This window comes from Esox lucius, chromosome 16, assembly GCF_011004845.1.
Source record: "Esox lucius isolate fEsoLuc1 chromosome 16, fEsoLuc1.pri, whole genome shotgun sequence".
Taxonomy (NCBI): Eukaryota; Metazoa; Chordata; class Actinopteri; order Esociformes; family Esocidae; genus Esox; species Esox lucius.
Window position 1 is genome coordinate 17,257,960 of NC_047584.1, and position 24,900 is coordinate 17,282,859.

A 24,900-nucleotide genomic window follows, 5' to 3' on the forward strand; every position below is an offset into this window, starting at 1 on the left:
CCTTGAGACCTTGATTTAGCAACAATGTGCAAAAGTATCCAGAGATGGCTTTTCATCACAGTGCTCTAGAAGAGTGGGCAATGTAGAGGCAAAGAGGTTTTAAATTGAAAACCATAATGCTCATTAGCCCAACACTCAGCATAAATGGCAATCAGAAGTTACATTAGCCACAAGAGGGTGCCTGAACAAATTTACATGTGGAAATTGATTAAACTAAATAGATTACCCGATATTGTATGAATGCATATTCAGTTCAATTGAAATCCACACTGCATAAAGTACAACGTATCTGGTATGTGTATTGCAGTTAACGGTTGGTAGACATTAGGTTTAATACTGTAAGAACAATTACTGCAGGCGGTCCCAGTAACAAGTGGAGACTGACAGGCAAGCCAATAGACATGATACATTTTCTACTCTCACTCAGACAATACATCAGAAATTGCACTTTAATATTACATGTAAAAAAGAAAAGACCAACCCAGTTTGATCAATGTACAAAAAACAGTTCATTTATTTCCATATGAAGTGCTTCAAAACCAACATGTCTTCAGGAAAAAGCTTGACGACAGATATTGAAGATAAAAAAACAAACAAAACAACAACAAACAAAACAAAACAAAAAAATCGCTTTCCCTTATTCTCTAAGAAAAGGAGGCACTTCCTCCCCAGGCCAAACGTATGGATGGTGTTTGTGTCGCCTGTGAATGATTACCCAACCGCTACATCTCACACAGACTGTGAAGACACACGGGACAGAGTGAGGCTCCCCCAGCCGAGCGCAGGGTGCAGCCCCCATCCTCTCCTGTAGATCTCGGACCAGCAGGGAGAGGAGGGAGGAGAGGGTGGGGTTGTGTTGCAGGGGGGATTCTGTGGGTGGGGTGGGGGTGGGGGGGTCGTCAACATCAGGCCCCAGGGGGATCAGGCCTGAGCTAGCCTCTCGATGACTCTCCTGTACTCGGCCAACACCTCCTGGTAGCTCTTCTCCAGCTCCTCGTGCTGCAGCGCGGTGTCCATCTGACTGATGTGGGACGCCAGCTCCTCCGGCCGCAAACACTTCATCATCTTGGTCATCTCCCGCTGGTTCTTCTAAGAACACAAAAACACACGCCGGTCCGTGAACCGGGTTGGATTCAAATCCATTGGCTGGTGTTCCTATGTATGTAAAACATGCAGCACAGTACTTTCCATATGTGGAGGGATAGGTTTTACAAGTCTAATGTCAGTTAGAAGGGAATATTACACAGTGGACATTTAGCTGACAAGCACAATTTAATATTGAGTATTATTATACATATTGCTCAGTGTCATAAACCCAAACAGCCACTGATGGGAGCGGGAAAAGGATTCTGGATTTCAGACTGAGACTGCAGAAAGCTTCTGGACATTAGCCAGGATTCCTCACTGTACTTTGGGGCCGGGCACTGAAAAGACTTGTGTATTTGACGGTAGAGACTCTCTGAGAAGTCGGGTAAGAGATGCCAGGTTTGAGCAGAGACGTGTAATCCTCCACGCATTCATTAGAGGAGGGCCCTGTCATTCAACTACAAACCAAACCTTCAAGAAGAAAAAAGGGGAAAAAAGTGCTGCATCTGGCCCCCAGATCTCTCCTCCACACTCGTCCACCCAAGGAACTCCTACTTCCTTTTTCAAACCACATACTTTTTCCCCCTCAGATATTGGCCTTTTTCAAAATGTGTGGTTACACTGCTGACAGCAATCCTCTAATGGTTGCTATGCTGGGTTTCAATGACACACTCACACAGCACATGGTATTGAACATATAAAATCGATGACGCGTTGGGAATAGCTGAGTTAGTGTGTCCAATCACATTTCAGATGCACACCGACAGCGCTGATTTGACAGACGAACTTCTCTGACTCACTTGCTTGAATGTGTGTTGTTGGCAACCTAGTTCTCAGCTGAATTACTCCTTCCTTCCAAAGACATGCAAATCCTCCATAATGACACTGCCCTGAATGGAATTGAATCCCAGGATAACACCAGCGTGGACCCCTGCTGTGCTCCATTGTAAGTCCAATAACATGCCTTTGGTACTCCTAACCATTTCTCTGCAACTGGGGAATAATCCTCCCGATTCTGGAGTCATGCAACAGAAGTAACAGGATGCAACAAGAAGCAGCTCTATGCGCATAGTGTAGCATTCTTAACCACGGTTCAGAGACATGTTCATGTATTATAGTTAAAGTCATCAGCTGTCAAACATTTTGAGAAGTCTGGCATAATCAATAATTATCACATTAAAATCAACTCAAGAGTGATCCTGGTTAAACAGTGTGACTAACAGCTGCTCACCGCTGATGAAGTTCACAAGGAAATAAACAACGATTACATGGCACAGATGCAACCCGTAAATTCCATTGGACTAGGAAGTAAAGCAGGGGTTCCCAGACTGTAGGCTGCAACCAGATGGGTCCAGGATAATTTTTTTAATGTATTTACAGTGGCTTCAGAAAGGATTCACAGCTTCACTTTTGCCACATTTTGTTTTGTTAGACGGGATTAATAACAGATTACTAATAAATTGTTTTGACACCAATCGACACACAATACCACATAACGACAAAAGAAAAAAATGTGTGAATGTGTTAGCCATTACACTCCAAATTAAGGTAAAATGCATCCTGTGTGATTTTACCATCCTTGAGATGTCTCTAGACCTTCATTGGAGTCCATCTGTGGTAAATTCAGTTGGATGGACAACAGAAACGCACACATCTATATAAGGTCCCACATTTCACAATGCATGTCAGAGAAAAAACTAAGGCTTGAGGTTCAAACAACTCTTTATACCTCATAAATAATAATGTCAAAGTATGGATCTGGGGAAGGTTATATAAACAAAAAAGCTAAAGAATTGATAGTTTCCAGTAGCAGAGTGGGCTCCATCTTTGTGAAATGGAAGAAATTTAGATCTGCCCAGACTCTTTCAGAGCTGGTCATCTGGCCAAAATAAGTAACCTGGTAAGAAGGGCCTTGGTCCAGGAAGTGATCAAGAACACAATGGCCACTCTAACGGAGATTCTCTGCAGAAATGGGAGAACCTGCCAGAAAGACAACCATCTTTGCAGCCCTCCATCAGTCAAGCCTTTATGGTAGCAAGGCTAGACGGAAGCCACTACTGAGTAAACAAAACAAATGACATGCCACCTGAAACTGAGAGTATGAGGAAAAGGACTCCGGTCCAGTCAGACCAAAATAGAACCACTAGGCCTGAATGCCAATCACCACTTCAGACATAAACAATGTAATACGACTAATGCCATCCCAATGGTGAAGAATGTTGGTGGGAGCATCATGCCATGGGGATGCTTCTAAGCAGCAGGGACTGGAAATCTAGTCAGGACTCAGGGAGGAATGAACAGAGCAAAGTAGAGATGACACCGTGGTTCAGGTTAAGACAGCGGAGAAGATTCGTCTTTCAGCACAACAATGACGAGAAGCACACAACCAAGAGAACACTTAAGTGTCTTTGGGAAAAGTCTGTGAATGTCCTTGAGGGGCCCAGCCAAAGCCTGGATTTGAAAATAATGAAAACTACAGTTCACTGACGCTACCCATCCTATCGGACAGAGTTTAAGAGGATTTACAAAAAAGGGGAGAAACTGCCCAAATCCTATTCTAAAGACATGTTTTCAATTTGTTATGTTGTGGTACTGTGAGTAGATTTATGTAAAACATTTTATTTTTATCAATGCAAAAGCAAAATCACTTTAATTTAAGCAAAATTGTTGATAACTAAAAAATGTAAACCAACAGGTCCGGTGATATACCTGCCTAGAAGAGGATGCTTGGTTATTTTGCCACCTGGCACAATAAGGAGTATGATTAAGGAGGCAAAAATGCAGTATTTGAATAGTAAAAAATGCGGTATTTGAATTGAATGAGACAGCTGGATATTCATCTCAGATTTTTTTTATTAGAACAATTTAACCTTGAAGGATTAGATGATCCTCATTTTGAGTGCAAGATAAATAATAAAAAAAACATATATCATAGCCTTCTTTACCAAGGGCTCCAACGATTCTGGAGGGTATTTACCAGATAAAACAAGGATCTCATGGTTAAATGTTTTCAACCAAATCGTTGTACACGAGTATAGAGAAGCATAAACGGGAAAATGAAATTTTAAATTGCTCGATTCTCAATTCAGTCAAGATCAGGGTGTCAAACATTCTTACTCAGGGCAAGGAAATAATTCAACCAATTGGCAGAAGCGCAACCTAACCCTGTATTTTTACAAATCTTTTCATAAATATACAGTCAATCTTAAAATTGGCCCCAATTTTCTCCACTCAACCCTTATGGTGGGTCACAACTGAAGACACCTCAATTGGTTGTGTACCTAAGAGCAAAATCAAAAACACAGAAGTTTGGGAACCCTTTAAACTAGAGCATGAGACAGACACAGCAGGGAGATGTTGGGAAACATGCCACTAGACAAGGTGAGGTCTTTCCATGTGAACATACCTTGGTGGGTGCAAACAGCCTCCTTTTAACTTCCAGACGGTAATCTCTTGCTTTTGTCTCATCGCTCATGTCTGTCATTCTCAGACGCAGGATTTCATACACTCGTCTTGCGTGTTTCTGCAGGGGGGGAAACAGTTCAGGGCCATTAGTGCTTTTAGGAAACCGTACAGTCAGCCCCCGCAATCATGTAGGAAAGATTGAGCCAATTCCTTAGTTGGCTTCAGGTTTGGTAGAGCTATTCAGGACCTCCTGGTAAAACGCTAAGGTGCCTGGAGCTTCACGGAGCGAAAAACAACATTCGGTCGTTCTACCCCATAGGCATCAGGCTGTGATAATCATCAACATGCAACTGGGACACAGGAAACCTAGGATATAATTGGGACTGCTAAACAGTGCAAAGTGCATTAAGAGAAATCAAGCAGGGACCACTTTGAAGTGAGTGCATTGGGCTGAGTGCCCACCCCTTTAAAGAGACTGGAGAGTCAGGGGTTAATAACCGTATTTGTCCGTTAATGGTTTGGAGAATGAAGAAAAGCCCTAGGACCCCTATGAACGTACAGTACTCAAACATCCTCGGGCCATCAAGTTGCTGACCTTGTTTATCTTTAACTTCTCTCTGGCCTCCGTGGCCATGTCGTCACTGAAGCCCAGGGAAAGCTTGTCTGAGGAGAACGACGGCAGTGTTTGGCAGAGCTTGACCAGAACGTAGTCTCTCAGCTTCACGTAGTTCTCCGAGGGGTCTTCAGCTGAGAAGCACCAGACAATTGTCACACACACTTGGGATTCCCCTTCCAATAACATACACACCACCAACGATGACATGAAACATTTGTTAGGCATACGGAATATACACACGTTTCTCAGACTGTTCACATCTACCACCTCGAGTTTCACTCAGGTCCCACTGATTCTCTACACAGTTAGAGAATTCCACACCATTGTCAGATTATGATTGTGGCTGCGTGTAACCAGCACAGTTTTGCTAAAGCTGCTTGAATTTACATATCCCAGCTTCCACGGAGGCTTTCGAGCAAGGAGAGGATTTAACGCAATGGGATAAGAAGACCTCCTTTCAGCAGGAGCTGTCCCCCCAGCTCCCCATTCAAAGGACTTATACAAAGTAGAGGAAAACATGAACAAGACCATTGGGGAGCCCCTCTGATCTGAGCTGATGCTTCAGTTACTCATTCCACTCGCCTATGCAAAGCAATCGTTTGTGTGTAAGTGATTTGTATTGAAGCACTTTAATACGTGCATGTTCCTGTGTGTTCACAAGGACCTAGCAATGCTAGAAACATGATCAGAGCAGCATGTCATTCGTTGCACACACCTGTAATGTCCTGTACTTTGGGCAGGTTGCAGTAGAACCGATGCACGGCCTCCAGGAGCTGAGCTCCATGACCCTCTCCTTGGAACGGCGGAAGGACCAGCATTTGGCTGTTCAGACGGACAACAGGCCAACACACAAAGCCATGAAAGAACAGCCTCCCTGACCACACCGGCAGACCTATTAAACCTCGACCTTGTCCACTAGAATACAACAATCTATCAACGTCACAATAACATTCGGAGAACCAAAGAAACTCGGAATAATGTCCCAATTATTTGTAATTGAGGGAGCTCTTTACACTTGATTATAACGAACATAAATTGTTATTGTGTCATGTCAATCAATACATCAAACATAAATCAAAATGCTTATTTAAAGCCAAACGCTTTTTTTTGATCAATTTGGCTTCTGTATCACACAGATTGGGGTTGGATACATAAGCCGGCAATTTGGGATTTTTGTAGGACAAGTGAGACAGAAATGTATAATTTTCCTCTCCCATTTAGTACAAAAGAATGGGAAGGCACGTGCTCGCCTAGCAATTACCTTACACGTGGTCGGGTTTTGTCTGGATACACGTAGTAATTATAAACTGTCATGTAGCCAACAGTCGCAAAGAGAGTCTCCCCATCCTTATTGTACTTCTCAAATCTGCAGATAAAACACAAAGGCAAGAAGGTCAATTACAGGCACACTCCCATGCCGCGTCCATTTTCCCCTCTCCATTCTCCTCCTTCAGTGTCAGCATGCTGGAGCGGCCAGGCCTGTCCCCATCCGTACACCTGCTACAACCTGAATACATTATGCACTTAATTGGAGGACTGCAACTTAGAGCTGGAGAAAGGGGGGTGGTGGTGGTGGTGGGGGGGGGAGATCGAGACCCTCCACATCACTTCAGTCCATTTGCCCATTGTCACCATTAATAGGTGCCAGGCTAAAGAAAACACTAGTAGAGGCTCTTTTTACTGTTTGAGATGTCATTCAGTGTTTCAAAAGACAACAGCGTTCAATTCAGCTCTTGCCCTGGAAAGAAAAAAATGAAAAGGGCTTTGAACACAAAGGCAACTCTTGCCAGATCAACAATTCTCCATAGCCAGGGAAAATATAATCAAACTGGCTGGGTAATTGGTCATGAGCGCCTTAAAAGAGCCCATTGTTTCACAACGAGAAGGGGTCCATGGAGGGTGACGTCGGGACCGGGTCCAGGGAGGGTGACGTCGGGACCGGGTCCAGGGAGGGTGACGTCGGGACCGGGTCCAGGGAGGGTGACGTCGGGACCGGGTCCAGGGAGGGTGACGTCGGGACCGGGTCCAGGGAGGGCGACGTCGGGACCGGGTCCAGGGAGGGCAATATTAGTAAGGGGCGCAGGAAGTGCGACATGGTTAAGGAGGGCAGACACTCACACAAGAAAAAAGTCCCAACGATCGTCGTCCACATCAATGAAGCTGGCTGTCTCGATGAACCACATCAGGAAGGTCTGCAGGCGCTCGTGGTACTCTTTGAACCCTGGGCACGACACGTCCACCTTGGAAAGAAGACAGAAGGTCTGAGGTCACAGTTCAAGCAATAAACAGAACAGCCATGTCGCTCACATTAAAATGATCTGAAAATCATATAGGCGACCATGACATCCGTAAATATAAAGGCTGCTATAGCATCGCAGCACAGACTCGTATGCAGACCTTATGAATCTGGTAGGTGAAGTCCCCTCCCTCCTCTACATTGTGAACATGGTATGTGTGAAGCAGGGTGCCAAAGGGCTTGAAGTTGGCCTCCTTCTCCAACAACGAGATGAAGTCATCCGTATTGCAGCAGAACCCAGCAGGGATGATCTCCCGGATCTTCCCTTCAACATCATCAGGCTGCAGAGTGGAAACAAGATGAACTTGAACCCCATACAAAGTGACAACCTCTTGTAGGAGGGAAAGTGGTTGCCTGTTTATTCACACCGGTCCATTTATCATCAAATGTACATTCAAAATAGGTGTTAGATCTTATGCAAATGTATCACTTTCAAAGTACAACATACATTGAAGCACACCTGTCTTGCATAACAAGAACACAAAACAAACAAAAAAACCCACTATGAACAATAAAGCAAAAAGCAATCACTATGAACAATAAAAAGGACATTTATTATTTATTTAATTTCCTTACAGGCACTAGAACATGCTTAAAACTAAGTAATGTAAAATAGACAAAAGCAGTTCTTCCTTACTCAGAGTAAGCCTGGGGTATCTCAAGGACTAGCGTGCCTGTACAGTACTGTCATCAGTAAAAAAATAATAATAATAATCTAACATGGTAGAACAACTTTGTGAAAAGCAACAAATTCAGACTCAATATAATTTGTAATAAAAGCCAGGGATCCATTGCTGAGACAAATGGCAGCTGACATATACATAAATATTTTATACAAAGTGACTACATAGAGTCTAAACGCAGTTGCTTTGGTGAGTACAAGAAATCTGAATAGAGCGTGAAATTGAATAATCAGGAAATCTGGACATGTTTTAATTTTCCTCCTCTATGTGCAATCATTAACGAGACCTAAGAAATAAGTCACTATTGTTCTGTCATTAGGTTGTGCTTCAGCTCTGATTGACAGAGAACATGAGGAATTAAAGTGAAAGAATACATATTTTTGTGCCAAAAAAAAAAAGGGAGAACCATTAGGCAATTAAGACTGTCAGCTGAGCAGAGACAAGCGCACCCCCCTTCCCAACCCCTTGGTGAAAGAGCACTTAATTGAATACATTCACTACTTACGTTAAACCATGAATATTTGATGAAGTCCGCACAATAACGTATTTCTGCTTCTCACTGGGCAATAAAATTTAATGAATTGATCTCAACTTAACAAACCTCAGGCATCCATAATAGCGGCCTCTCCTCTAATCCTGGCGAGCGCACCTCAATCAGAAGAATTTCCCCCCACGATTCAAAGAGGCTGGCGCACAAAGGCCCCCTCCCCCTGGACTTTTTACTCACTAGAATGTGTGCTTGGTTCAGCTGTGATGTTTGCATTGTATCCATTTCCACTAGGATTGACATGAGAACACTTTGTATTAACTTGCTAAGCAGCCCTTTCACACCATTTACATGACGGGCATTAGTTCTGTACCGAGACCCTGGCTACTCGCCATTGACAACAGGGAAATGAAGAAGGCCTGAACAAAATGCACTACAAAAGGCTAATACAACACACTGCTAATTCCCCTGCTTTCAGACATCAGCTAATATCCAACTGGAAGTAACGCACCTGCAGCTGAATGCCACTTCATCATTGTAATTGTTCAACTGGATTTCTGAGGAATAAGGAGCAGAAATAAAAGGCCATGGACAAACAAGTCATATTGTCCAAGGCACTCTCCTATACCCTAGACACTAAATGACACAGTCAAGAATAAAAGAAGGTATCTTGGGTTTAGTTATGATGCAACAATGTACCTTTAGAAAATGTTGTTTAACTTGAAGGCCTTTCATCTTAAGGATATAATTGATGTGTGTACATATCTAATTTAGAGTAGTCAAAACAGAGACAAAAATGCAACTACAGAACACCAAATCAGATAATATTTCCCAGTTGTTGCATTTCGCAATTTCACAACTCTCCCCATTGGCGATGGTTTCGGTTGACTACTCTTCCCTTAATGCTGCTATAAATCAAATGTTGTCACTTGTAAACTGTATAGAAGAGATGACGATAACACAACTAAGCTAATACATAAATACATTCTTACTGATGCAAGTCAATGATTTTCACACATGATACACAGAATTAAAAAAACGTCTGAGAACAAAACTGGATGTCCGACTGCGCCGAGTCCATCATTATAGTGTTTGGCTGGTTTAGGGTAAAGGTGATCTCAAACAACAGTCTCCCATTAGAGTAGTAGCAGCTGCACGCTGAACTCTGTCCCAGCTCCCCTCTAACTCTCACCAGCTGCACGCCAGCCAGCCACCGTGAGCACACACTCACAGACAAACACTCTTCAGATGCAGCCTGAACTCTGCTGCTGCGCCCGAACTCTTCTATATCACACCAGCTGCAGTAAACCCTTAACGAGGTGGACACTCAGGGGTCAATACTGGCCTGGCCATCATCATCGTCGTCATCATCATCATCACAGGGTATTCTTCAGCCTTGATTTAACACAAGAACACTCTTTAGATCTGAGACCAAAATATACTGTTTTGGAAACACTCAACAATGAAAACAAGAGAGAAACTTGTCAATAAACAAATAATGCTTTTTGTTTTTTAATAATTTATAAATCCTACTATGAACTGAAAGCCCTATAGAGAGTAAGTGATACCCAGCTGATAACCAGAACCAGGAACACTTAGGCAAAAAGGTCTGGAGACCAAGTCTTCCAGTAATCCCCCTCCTGGTTCTGTCACAATACCAGAAGCTCCACTTGCCAATACTTGTTTTATTATCACAATACCAAATACGATCACAATATTCAATACCTAAGTGATCTCACGAAACAAAAAGTGTGTTAGAAAAAGTCAGAATGGCACTTCAACCACACAAAAACTCAGCTGCTTCTGGGTTTGAACATACGCACGTCAACCTGCCCAACTCTAACACTAAAGTAGGGTCAGTCCCAGCTGGGAGATAAGTTGCTGGTATTGGGGTTGGAGGCCCAGTAGCGGGCATTCTTCACTCTGGTCACAATATCAAATCCCAAAGCCCCCGGGCCATGAAGGGAACATTGCCCTGGATAAAGAGTGTTGTCTTTTGGATGGGATGATAAACTGACTCTGTGGTCACGAAAGAGCGCATGATAGAGTATAAGAGCAGGGTTGTAATTTTGGTTGGTCTTAAACATATGGGTGTGTGATAACACCATGCCAAGATCAAAAGACCAATCCAAAGCCCTTAGAAGAAAAATTATTTATGCCACTGGGCAGTGTACCAAAGCCATTTCAATGGAATTCAAAAGTACATCATTCCCCTGGCCCTGTCTGACAAAACTAGAAATGGAGAACATTTCAAACCGTTGCCAATCTAAATTGGACAGGTTGTCCCAAAATATTCAGCCCAAGAGCTGATCAAAAGACGCTATTAGAAGTCTCTACAAACCCCAGAGTAACAAAGGGATGTCTTTCCACAATTAACGCAGACGTGCATGAGTCAATGGTTAGAATGGGACTGCACAGACCTGGCCTACATGGGATGTAGGGGAAAAAGTCTCTGCTCTCAAAAACAATATACATTTACAAATGACATTTGCCAGACAACACCTGGAATAAAACCAAATGCTGAATTTGGCCGCAATGCCAGTTGCCAGGTTTGCCAAAAACTAAACACTACCTTCAAACAGTTAGAAGAAATGGCTACATTATGTTGTTTCAGACAAAGGGGCCAACATCAGCTAGTGATCCTAGGGGTGCACTTTCTTTCTGCAATGAAATTACATTTCTGTAGATTTTTTATTAATAAACTATTTTAAAGTATAATCTTTCAGTGGCATTAGTTAAACTGTTAACATTGTCAAGTAAAGATTACATATCCATATTTCAAAATATGCATATAAAAACATCCAGAACAGTATGCATGCGCTTGATACTTGTATCAGTTCAATTAATAATGTCCCTGATTTAAGGAACTACAGATGCTACGTTTCAAATGGAAGATTATCTAAATTGATAACAGCTAGAAGAGTTTTTAAGTAATCTCTAATTTAGAGTGAGCACTTTAGAATGAGTGAGTTTGATAGAGCTAGAAACTGGTGAGGGTTGACAGCCACAATTGGGAATACAACTAGGTTTTATTACATTTTATCTTGACATAAATGGTTCAATCAGATGATTCATATACAATATGAAAATGCTTTGGCGTAGCGCTGCACACATAATACTTCCCGGTGCTAACCTCACGATGCTAACTTCAGATGTAAGCTAGCAAGAAATCCAAGAAAGCATAAACTCAAATTGGAAGCAACCGGAAGCCATCTTGTTGGATTGGAAGCCTATATGGACATCATCACATTTTGCTAACCGTAATGAACAGTTTCAACATTTCCACATGCCGTGTTGCGTATTTCTGGTCTGTTAGCCAACTTCTGCGTGGCTTGTGCGGATGGAAATGCAGCCGCTATAGCAGTAAATGAATGAATCATGCACAGTGCACGCTATGCACTGATAGACTTGATCCTCTCAATCAAGTTTGACAGAGGAATCATATAGTTGTTGATTTTTCATATGGGAAAAGTACAGTAGTTTCTGCATACCGTGCAACACTACTCCCTCCAGACACACTTATGGGAAACTCACCCGGCTGACATAGTCCACTATCACTGATCCAATCAAATCAATGGCTCAGCCAAGAGCCCCCAATCCAACTCTGATCTTTTGCTTTAGGGAGGGAAAGGATTAGTGTACCAACGGTCCATGGGTTCTTTGACAGACAGGGTAGAGTCTGAGAAAACATCTCTTACATATCTGCCGCTTAATTCCACCACTCAGAGAAGTTCTGGGTCAAGCCAAAAGGCCTACAGAAATATGTACAAAGAAGCCGATGAAAAAGGCTCACCCAAAACTAAAGCAGGCCGGGAAACTGAACAAGATCCATAAGTGAAGACATTCGAAGAGTACTGCCATATTTTCTTTGTTTTACCAATAAAATAACTTGCACCAACTTAGGTTACATACATTCTTAACACACATTCCCACCTCTTTGGTTTTGGATCAAATTCAGGCATGAATGAAATATGTGCAGCACAGAAGTAAGGCAAAAGTTTGAAATTGAGAAGTATTTTTGTGTTTTATCTAAAATAATTGGATAGTATTTTCGACCTGTGATTAGGACAGAACAGACAGTATTGTAACTTCTTAAGATATGAAGCAATCAGACAATTATAACATTTTAAATATATCATATTACAAACGTATGCTACAAAAACAACTTTATATGAGGTTTTAAAATAGTTATTTCTGTACAATTTTGATGGCCAACTACAAGCTGAAAAACATTTACAAAGGGTTAACCTAATCATCTCATTCGGGCACGTTCTTGCCTTGTTGACATTTGCAATAAAGGGAGATCACTTACCTGTTCACAGTCATTTGATCTTGACTGGTACCTTTCCAAATGTAAGAGGACTCCTGCGGTATTTTAATATCGGCAGTAAAACAAATTAGGGAAATTCTGACTGTCAAATAATTTTGAATGTTCTAAACTTGCGTTGGGTGCTACAGAAAAAAGTTATTCTGATTGGAAAGGCACGTTAAGGTGTAAGTAGTTAATGTTTTACAGTTTGTTTGCTGTGTAGTCTATTTGTCTGAACACAAACCTTTCCACCTCAACATTGATGAAAAATCGTCAGAAATGCTTTAATCTATGCCAATTCCAAACATTTTCGGAACGCATGGAAATGTGAAAATGGCTTGGCAAAGGCCACATATTATCCCCCCGCCTGTATTAGAAAAAGATAAACAATAATAATATTTAATATTGTTAAAATATTCTCTGTGTCAGTGGTGAAACCAGCTTCCCTTCTAAGGTAAGACTGCAGAGTCCATGGGAATTTAGCTAATACTTCTAAAGACCTTGACTTTTTTTTTTAAATAGTAATCCAAATAATTACATATTAATACTGTTCTGTTGGACTTGAGAAGTGACACCCTTCACCTCCACAGGACAGAAACAGTGGCAGAGACTGCTTAACTACCATAAAATTTTTATCAGAGCATGATTAATGTTTTCAACCAAAGAAACATGCCCAATTTTCTCTTTTTTTGGGGGGGGTGGGGGGGGGACGGACTTGAACAGGGTAAGTGTTTTTGCAAGAGATAAAAGGTGACATTTCAAATAACTTGCTTACCTCAACGCAGTCAAATGTCTCTGTGACTTTGGAAGTATATTTCACTTTGAACAGTGTGCTCAGGTTACCAGCACTGTAGTACAGCTGGATCTGAAGACCTTTGTATCCAAAAGCCACCTCACTGGAGGAAAGAAAATATTACAAAAAGTGAATCATCAGAGTTAAGACTTGGTTTTAACCGTTTACAGTCAGGCAACCAGCATGCATAGAGCTCCCATGGAAAAAGTAAATGGATGGAGTGCACAAAGATGTTCTTAGTTTAATCAGTATAAATACTCACTCATCACCATAAAGCTGGTGGCTATACTCTGGATGAAAAGTAGTGCTCTCATCATCCACATCCTCTGCGAAGCGAACTGAGAGAAATAGTTGTGGTTAATTGTTTGGGAGGGTGTTCTCATTACTCACTCAGAGTGGAAAACTAACATAAGATATAATGAATATGAAAAACTTAAAGTACCATCTACCAACATACTTTAGACAAGTGGTCAAAATGTTAAACTATAAGGGTCTTTAATGGATATGACCAGAATGTTATCTTTCAAGAAGAGGCTTATATTTTCTTCTTAACTCTCACTACGTAGTTGTCAGGGGCCATGTCACAAGAAAGACACAACAGATCTCCACCCCTGGCACTATTTATGGCATTATAACAGTAAAAATAACAAATAATTATATAAGATGAAAGGACTGTAAAACAGTACACTAAATATAAACCATTAATTTAGTGAATACAATAGGTTTTTGTGAGGGTTTTGGCATTAAAAATCCTGGATATTCTTTTCTAACAAACATATTTTTAAGGTCAATTGTACAGTGAATAATTGAACATGAAGCTAATGGCAATTCTGAAAATGTAAATAGAAGAGTTCACTGAAAGTAATGCTATTGTTAACACATTTTTCAATGATTGGGCTTTTGCGTCTTAAACCATATGATCGACTTACTAGAAACACATGGACAATATGACACCACATGAATACTATATTTTAAAAAATATGACATAATATATGGCCAAAATACTAAAAAGAGCTGCTCTAAGCAGGTGGTACTGCGGAATGTCTAGACACAGAGTATATTGTCAAAATACCGCAACCAATCCCCTCGGGTTGGTCTGGCAACCTTTTTGCTAATATATTCTTCTTAACTCTCACTACGTACTTGCCAGGGGCCATGTCACAAGAATTTCATTGTGAATGATGACCCTGTGTTTGGTGTATTTTACAAATAAACCTTGAAACTTTATTAAACACAGGTAACTTTGCAACATTAGTTAATAAATATAAATGTTAAACAAACCTAGTTTCAAACAAATGGCTTCATTGGTGTCACACTTATATTCTGCCAGCTTCTTCTCCATTGCATTCATCCCTGTGAGAAAAAGAAACAGGATTTCTAGCTACAGCAGGGGTGATTTCATTTAGCCAAGCCACTGTTTGTTCTCTGTTCCTCGACAATTTCTGAGCTGCTGAAAAGGAACCAACTGGTTCCATCAGTGATATCAAGATACATGTTGAGTGATCTAAAGACGTTTTAAAATCTGTACACTGAACACTAAATTATCTAATAGTGATCGACTGTAGACATCAAGGTGAGCTAAACATCCGCTCTGGGTTACCGCACCACTGAAACCACCAAATGTACTACTGCTCTGTTACAATCCATCAAATGTATTTATAAAACCCTTTTTAAATCAGCAGTTGCAGGTGAGCCGACTTTGATAAACAGAATTGATAATGTTTAACTTCAGGAACTTTCTACCTGGTTTCTTCAAACCAAACATAACATGGAGGGACATACTTGAAAGTTTCCAATATAAACACTTACTTCAAAAAGGTTTGTGAGTGAAAGTGACAGTTTTGGTGAGGGAGGATTTGGTTCCAATGAGTAGGAGTTCTCTTTTGTCACTATTGAGTTTGAGGAAGTTTTCCTTCATCCATGCTTTTTATTACAGTTAGGCAGGATTCAATATGGGTCAGAGGTGGGTTGGTGAAAGATTTGGTAGCTAGATGTCAATAAGCAGCCTAATTGGAAATTAAGGTTGAAGTGACGGAGGATTTGACCATGGGGGAGGATGTATATGAAGAGTAAGGGACCAAGTACTGAGCCCTGGGGAACACCCAGTGTAAGTGTGGCTGAATCTAAGTTTAGTGAGATGAGATGGGTTCGGTTCGTGAGAGCCTGGTGAGCAGAATTCGGTGGTTAACGATGTCAAAGACAGCACTCTGATCGAAGAGAATCGGGATGTTGAGGGAACCGGCATCAGCAGAGAGAAGGTTGTTGACAACTTTGAGGAGTGTAGATTCTGCGCTATGGACTGGCCGGAAACCGGACTAAAGAGGCTCATACAGATTATTTTTGAGGAGGTAGGTTTGGAGCTGTGAGGCAACAAATCTTTCAAGAGTTTTCACCAGGAAGAGGAGGTTGGAGATGGGGCGGAAATTGTTAAAGATGGTGGTGTCTAATCCAGGTTTCTTTAGAATTGGGGTGACAGGAGCAGCTTTGTAGCAGGAGGGGACAATACCGTTGGTGAGGGAGAAGTTGTGATGTGTGGACAGAGAGCAGGTATTTGAGGCTTCAACCAGGACTGTGGAGAGAGAGCAGGTGGTATTTTTGGATGTCATTATGAGTTTAGCGATGTAAGTCAACCAGACTGATTGAGGAGAGGTGAGAGTCCTGTGCAACAGGTGGACAGATTTGGAGGTTAAAAGTAGGGTGGCTGTGGTAGATGTATTAGATAGTGAGGAGTTTTTTGTTGTTATTTTATCTTTAAAAACAGCACAGACACTATCACCTTTGTTTACTTCTGCTGTAATGTTTGCTAGGGACTCAATATCAGCCAGTGTTTTAAATGTGTCTGCTTATTTCAGACCAATTGTGCTTTAGTCTGAAAATGTGCATAATATGCTCCAGCAATTTTTGTAATAATACATTTGTGTTTTGTTGTTATTTTTCCTCTGTTGCAGTTTTGCTGATGACATCCAATACCTTGTATGCTACATTCACCTCCATACATTATATAAGAAAGATTTTCCATGCAACTGTTATTTTTGTGATTAAGTTATTACAATAAATACATACACAAAGACAACTTTTGTATAACTGAATTGTCATTTGTTGAAATTAGAAGCATCATCAGAGAACAAAAGAATATTAATTATAAAATGATAAAACATGGTATTGACCAACTCTGTTACAGGAATACAACGTCATAGCTCCTAAAATATGAAGCCCAGTCAATTATCCTTGCATCTATGCACACAACTCTGGTAACATTTGCTGATATACTGACAGAAGTCAGTTTGTGCGCTGTTACCTGTTAAATTGTGATGTGTTTTTTTTTTTAAATCAATACTTACTTTGGACTGACAACTCTTACATTTAAAGTGAATTTTAAGTGAGTGCATTGATAATCACATATAGATTGTACTGCGTCTTTGCAGAATTCCCCAGGCAATACCATGTTCCCTATGACAAATATAGGGCCCACTTTAGAAACTGAGATTTCAATAAAGAATAACTTTTTAAAGACATCTTTTAGGATTATATTGCAAAAAGTTTGACAACGAACACAGTACCGTTAACGGAAAACGTTTTGCAAAGAAAATGTGTTTATTATGAAACAATTCTAACCCTCCCTATCTCGTTAAATAGAGTAAAAGACCCACGGTTTTGCAAGAAGAGAATCCGACTACACCCACTTTTCGCACATACAACCACAAACGAAATTACAATTACTATCCAAATATTATACCGTACTGTACTGATCTGCAGGGAAGTTCTGGCACTGCTAGCAAGCTAATCCACATGCACCTGCTCTAAACCACAACAAACCGTGGTTGAGCGCAACCGTTGTTGGATAACTTTCACCCACATCAACACAACCGATAACAACAAACCCTGTAGTTACAATATATGGGTAGCTCGTAGAACAAGTCTTGTTCCTAGCCACTACATCCCTAACTCCTGTTAACGTAACGTTAGCAAGCAAGCTAGCCACCTACCTACCTAGCCAGCTAACTTGTCGTTACGTGCGTATGACTGACAGCTGGATTGTCAGTGACACAATAACATGCGTAGTCGCCAAACAGGTACACGTAGGTATCATACAAATTGTAATACAAACCATACGATGGCTTTTTACACTCGAATGATAAATATATAACAATAAATGTATAACTTACCCGCCATTTCTGTACACTGCTGCATTTGTGTTGTCGTTGTCAAAGGCCCGCGGAAAATACGCACTGAGCACTTCCTGTTTGCTCACGTGTTTCCGTTACAGCTGGTGAACGCAAAAAGAAAGTTGCTTTTCTCACCGTTGAATTATCGGGTTGGTTGTGTAATACTCATCGATTTTATATTTGTAACATACATTTCGTGTGTTGAAATACTAACCACGACTGTAATGGTTTCTGCTAGATAGTATGTACACAGTTTTGGTTAATTGTATGGTTTGATATTAAATGACGTTTGAGAAGACAAATTGTTGAAATGGGCAGGGTATAGACTATGTATCCATATAAGCTAGTTACGACCTAGCTACTGCTTAAAAACAGTAAATAAAATACATTAATTTGAAAAATACAAAACTTTTTGGATGTGTATCTTGTTGTTCTTTTACTGATGAGATTGTCTGATGCTACAAGTATTCTATTCCAAGGTTTCCCAAACTGTCCTGGGGCCTCCCAGTCCCAGTGCATGTTGCTTTGTCCCTTATGCACAGCTGATTTACATAAATTACTCATCAACCTTTAAATATATGAATCAGATGTGTAGTGTTAGGGCAAAATTTAAAATATACATTGTGGAATACCCTGGAATCAAGTATGGGAAACCCTTTTTCTGCAATCTATAATTAGATTTCTTTTTTGTGTCTGAGACATGGCTTAATGTCAGTGAGTTAAGCCTTCTTTTTGAACTTTCTCCCAGCGACTGTGATTTTTTTTAGTTCCCCCAGAATCGTTGGTCATGGTGGAGGATTAGCAGTTATTTTTTTTTATTGTTTTAAGCGTCGCACTCTGTCAGTTGAAACATACCAAAGTTTCAAAGTAGAGCTTATCAAGGTGGAACTGTCCAGTCCAATGCTATATGCAATTGTATATAGACCTCCTAAATACAATAAGGATTTTATCCAAGATTTCTCAGACTTCCTATCTTCTATTGTACCTACTTCTAATAATCTTCTGATTACTGGCGATTTTAATATTCATGTTTGTTGTCCATCTAAGCCTATGGTAAAATAGTTTTTACTTATTTAATTTCACTCAGTCAGTTATGGAATCTACTCACTAACGCGATCATACACTAGATATTTTTTTGTCATTTGGCTTTCCAATTTGCAATGTTGAGATAGATGACATTTGTTTGTCTGATCAATAACCTGTTGTTTTTAAAGCCACCCTTCCATGCCTACTCCCAAAACATAAACGGCCAGGCAACATCTCTCGCTCTTATAACCTTTCCACTGCCAAACTCCTCTCAGATGCTTACAATGTTTCTCGTCTCACCAGCAGTATGGAGGCTCCGTCCTCTAGCCTGAGCACAGAGGGGTTAGTCACTATGTTTAATTCCACTTGCTCTGACATCCTGGATTCCGTTGCTCCTTTTAAAAAGAGGGGAGGAAAAGCTAGAACTCAGCCGTGGCTAAATAATATTACCCATACTCTCAGACTGGAGTGCAGAAAAGCAGAGAGAAAATTGAAAAAGGACAAGTTGCAAGTGTCATATGGAATTCTGAGAGATAGTTGAATTCAGTATCAGCGCTCTGTTAAAACAGTAAAATCTAAATATTTCTCAAATATTATCTCCAACAATTCTAATAATCATAGTCTTGTTTAGTGTGATAAACAAGGCTTTACACCCAGTTGCTACTGCTTTTCCTGATGTGACTCTGAGACTTGTGAAAACGTCCTGACCTTCTTCACTTGCAAGCTCGATGCCATAGGCTCTTGCATCTTACCTCCAGATCACAACCCTTCGGATTCAGCCAAAAGTTCTGCTATTTTTAACCAGTTTGAACCTGTATCTTGTTCACATGTGATAGACATAGTCTCATTCATAAAGCCTACTACCTGCCCCCAGGACACAGTTCCCTCATGCTAGACATTATTGGTCCCAGTATATTGTCCATAATAAATTGCTGCCTCATCAATGGCACTGTCCCATCATGTTTTAAACATGCAGTGGTCCAGCCCCTTATTAAAAAGCCTAATCTTGATTTAGCTGTTCTTAATAATTTCCGTCCCATTTTAAAATTGCCTTTCCTATATGCCTTTTTCTTTTTTAAATGAAAACCATATTTCCAACTCCTAGCTTTTTGTCTTAAGCTAGAAGTTGGCATTCAGGGTACTGCTCTAAAGCTGTTTGCTATATATCTGAGAGACAGGATATTTTCTGTAAATATCGTGAATTTCCCCTCCTCATCAATCACATGTGGGGTACCTCAAGGCTCTGTCCTAGGCCTGATCTTATTCTTGTTATATATGCTTCCCTTGAGCTCCATCTTTCAGAAATATAACATCTCTTTCCATTGCTATGCCGATGAAACAGAGTTGTACCTTACCCTGAAAATTGAGGACAAGAAATCCCTGAAATCACTCTCTGATTGTCTTAGAGACAAAATACTGGCTAGCTTAATAACTTAGGGCCACTATCCAACAATGTACATAGCTATGCAAAAAATTCTCAGGGTAATTTTTGATTCAGACCTCAAATTTGATAAACAAGCAAATGCTTTTTCCAGCTCCGGGCCATTGCCAAATTGAAACCCATTCTTTCTTTCAAGAATTCAGAGACACTTATTCATGCATTCATTTTCTCCCGTCTGGACTATTGTAACTCTTTGTATACAGTGGGGAGAACAAGTATTTGATACACTGCTGATTTTGCAGGTTATCCTACTTACAAAGCATGTAGAGGTCTGTAATTTTTATCATAGGTACACTTCAACTGTGAGAGACGGAATCTAAAACAAAAATCCAGAAAATCACAGTGTATTTTAAATAATTAATTTGCATTCTATTGCATGAAATAAGTATTTGATCACCTACCAACCAGTAAGAATTCCATCTCTCACAGACCTGTTAGTTTTTCTATAAGAAGCCCTCCTATTCTCCACTCATTACCTGTATTAACTGTACCGTTACCTGTATACAAGACACCTTTACACACACTCAATCAAACAGACTCCAACCTCTCCACAATGGCCAAGACCAGAGAGCTGTGTAAGGAGATCAGGGATAAAATTGTGGACCTGCACAAGGCTGGGATGGGCTACAGGACAATAGGCAAGCAGCTTGGTGAGAAGGCAACAACTGTTGGCGCAATTATTAGAAAAGTTCAAGATGGCGGTCAATCTCCCTCAGTCTGGGGCTCCATGAAAGATCTCACCGTGTGAGGCATCAATGATCATGAGGAAGGTGAGGGATCAGGCCAGAACTACACGGCAGGACCTGGTCAATGACCTGAAGGGAGCTGGGACCACAGTCTCAAAGAAAACCATTAGTAACAAACTACGCCGTCATGAATTAAAATCCTGCAGCGCACGCAAGGTCTGCTCAAACCAGCGCATGTCCAGGCCCGTATGAAATTTGCCAATGACCATTTGGATGATCCAGAGGAGGAATGGGAGAAGTTAATGTGGTCTGATGAGACAAAAATAGAGCTTTTTGGTCTAAACTCCACTCGCCATGTTTGGAGGAAGAATAAGAAGGATGTGTACAACCCCAAGAACACCATCCCAACCGTGAAGCATGGAGGTGGAAACATCATTCTTTGGGGATGCTTTTCTGCAAAGGGGACAGGAAGACCGTATTGAGGGGAGGATGGATGGGGCCATGCATTGCGAGATCTTGGCCAACAACCTCCTTCCCTCTGTAAGAGCATTGAAGATGGGTCATGGCTGGGTCTTCCAGCATGACAACGACCCGAAACACACATCCAGGGCAACTAAGGAGTGGCTCCATAAGAAGCATCTCAAGGTCCTGGAGTGGCCTGGCCAGTCTCCAGACCTGAACCCAATAGAAAATCTTTGGAGGGGGCTGAAAGTCTGTATTGCCCAGCGACAGCCCCGAAACCTGAAGGATCTGGAGAAGGTCTGTATGGAGGAGTGGGCCAAAATCCCTGCTGCAGTGTGTGCAAACCTGGTCAAGAACTACAGAAAACATATGATCTCTGTAATTGCAAACAAAGGTTTCTTTACCAAATATTAAGTTCTGCTTTTCTGATGGATCAAATACTTATGTCATGCAATAAAATGCTAATTGATTACTTAAAAATACTTTAAAAATGTATCATGTTTTAGATTCCGTCACTCAGTTGAAGAGTACCTTTGATAAAAAGTATAGACTTCAACATTATTTGTATGTGGGGAAACCTGCAAAATCGTCAGTGTATCAAATACTGGTTCTCCCCACTGTATGGGAGCCTGTCAGTCTTCCTTTAGCTTTTCCAAAATGCAAGGTTTTTAACTGGTAAAAAGAAGAGAGAGAGCATCACTCCTGTACTGGCCTCTTTCCACTGGCTACCTGTTAAATATAGGATTGATTTTAATGTTCATTCATTTATTTTTAAGGCCCTACATGGATCAGCACCCTCCTATATTTCAGACCTCCTTCCTCAATGACCCTTAGGTCTTAAAACACGGTCATATAGCCCTTAGGTTTAAAAGAGACCATGACTTTTCTGTTGATGCAACAAAGTTGTGGAATAGCTTGCCTTTATATATTAGGTCTTCTACTAGTAGCAACATTTTGAAATCCCACCTCAAGACCAATCTTTTTTCTTTAGCATTTGAGTCTGCAAATGGGTAGGAAGTTGTGTTTATGTCTGTTATGTCCTATGAAAATATGTTTCATGCATGTATTTTTTTCGGGGGGTTGTTCTTTTGTTTCTTTTGCTGTCTTATTGATTGTACAGCACTTTGGTTGATGCTAGTTTTTTAAAAATGTGCTTTATAAATATATTTGACTTTGACTTTGATTCTATTAAAATCTATCATGTTCTTTTTTCTCTCTTCTGTTACAGGTGTATCCTTTTAAAATATATGAACACACACATATATTCTTAATGGGCAACCCTTATTTCCCTCACGTCTCTTTCACAAAACCGTTGAGGGATGGTGCTGGAAACCACTCTTAAATCCATAGATTAATTGAATGTAAGGGCAAGGACATCTATGATAACAAAATATAAGTTTTATATTTTGATTCAATACAATGCTTGTTCACTTTGTTTTGCAAACACTGGAACACTTTTATGCCAATAACACTATCCTTGACTAAACAATGGACTGACCATCCTGCAACATAGCTTTAATTACATCCAACAAGGTCTTCTTTGACCTCTACCTACTTTTTAAAAACAAAAAAATAAAAGGTATGCATTCAACTGGAGGTCTCAACATCGAGATCTCAATCTGCTTGCCCCCCAAACATCCTCAACCTGAATGGATCAGTGTTAGGGCATACTGACACATACAAATAACTAAATGTCTGAACTGTTCACTCTTACTCCATATCACCCACCTCTAGTCTACAGTTAAACCCATAATTGGTTTCCTGTTCCTAAATAAGGCCTCCTTCACCCATGCTGCCAAGTACACCCTTATCAAAATGACCATCCTGCCAGTCTTAGACTGTGGTAGTGTAGTTTGCTGTCATGCCTATTAAAAGTTCCTCTATGAATGTGATAGAATTTACCAGACTGCCATTGGCTTTGCAATCCAGAGCTATCACTGTGACCTTTACAAACTGGTCAAATAAACATGTAAACATACACAATTCCAAAATTACTGGTACAAGCTTGATTACACGCCATTCTTAGGCAAATCCCCCTTTTACCTTAGCCCACACCTCAACATATACTATTCCATAGAAACACATGCTCTAGAAGATATCTCATGCAAGTCACGCCAAAAGCCAACCTTATCTGTGGCACTAATTTATTTCAGTTCTCCAGTGCAAATGATTGTAACGATTGCAGAAAAATCCAAGATGACACTTTCATAACATTTAATTCCTTCAAAGAGCTACAATCTGATGATTTCAACTGCTGAGCATCAGGTCTGTATATGTTTTGGTTAATATACTTACATTTGTTGACTGTGTGTATTTCACCAAGAAAATTGCGTTTCTTGTTATTTTTACATTATGTATGTGGTACTGTGTGTCGTACTTTCTTGAAATTGTATGCCTTTTGTCAGATCTTCATTGTAAATGATAGTTGTTTCTTAAAATTACCTGATTAAATTACAGTGAACTAAATACATTTGACAGTTCAGTGGATTTGAATTTGAATATAATTATTCTGGTAATTTCTTACATAATCTCAAAGAGAAGAAAATCCAATAAGCACTCCAAGATACACTCTGTTGTGATAAACAAAACTGACTCTTGATGTGACATTATAACAAACAATGAATTTAAACCTTGAACATTGTCTTTCAAAAAATGTATTAGAGTAATAGCTCAATAGAATAAATGGCCTCTCTGTGGAAGAGTACAATGGCAGAACGCTTTACTGCGGTAATGCTGCGCTATCATTCCAGCCATGGCAATTCGGTCCTCTAGAAGCACCACAAACTGACCTACACAGTCATGTTTAAGACACTATAATTTTATCCCTACTATGTCAGCACTAAATATACCCTGTGCCAGCATACACCTACACTTGTTATGATTCAGAGTTGGCCAGTAGTAGGAAATACATGTAACTTTATCTTGAACCTTTGTGAAAGTCGGAGCAGAAATTAGTTTTCTGTACTTATATACTTGTCTCTCGAATGTGTATACTGTGTAGCCTGTGTCTGTGTTGTAATGGCATTTTTTATTTTGAGGTTGATTCTCTTTTTAGCTTGTGTACATTTTCTATCCTTAACAGAACATTTTTACACAATGCATGTAATAAATGCATGCAATAAAAATATTTGTATCTGACCCTTTGTGAATCTTACTGGACAGACATTTTGTCAAGTTATATTAAAAGGTATATTAAAATCATTTTGACCAGTCTAACCGAAGAGGTTTTCACACAGCAGTCACTTTAACTTGAAACTTTAGTCTTGCCTAGTTTTCTGATTTATTTTACAGTATTTCCAGGTTTACTTATAGCAGTACATTACATTCAAATATGTGTGTTCAGGAACCATGTCAGACTGTGCTGACTGCTGGCAACACTCCGGTTAAACACGCCACTCACAGGGATGCAATACTATCAATAAGACGTGTCATTTAGGTCTTCTT

The 24,900-nt window shown here is 40.3% G+C and overlaps 1 protein-coding gene across 1 annotated transcript; it reads right to left on the reverse strand.

The window, feature by feature from the left end:
• Nucleotides 1-489: 489 nt before the first annotated feature.
• Nucleotides 490-17,947, reverse strand: hat1 (histone acetyltransferase 1). Its single transcript, XM_010890962.5, has 11 exons — nt 17,842-17,947; nt 14,957-15,028; nt 13,938-14,013; nt 13,658-13,778; nt 7,505-7,684; nt 7,226-7,347; nt 6,369-6,473; nt 5,823-5,929; nt 5,087-5,238; nt 4,493-4,609; nt 490-1,089 (listed from the first exon to the last, which is right to left on the reverse strand). Exons 1-11 carry the CDS (start codon nt 17,864-17,866, stop codon nt 922-924), a joined length of 1,245 nt encoding a protein of 414 aa, XP_010889264.1. The 5' UTR covers nt 17,867-17,947; the 3' UTR covers nt 490-921.
• Between the last annotated feature and the right edge of the window lie 6,953 nt (nt 17,948-24,900).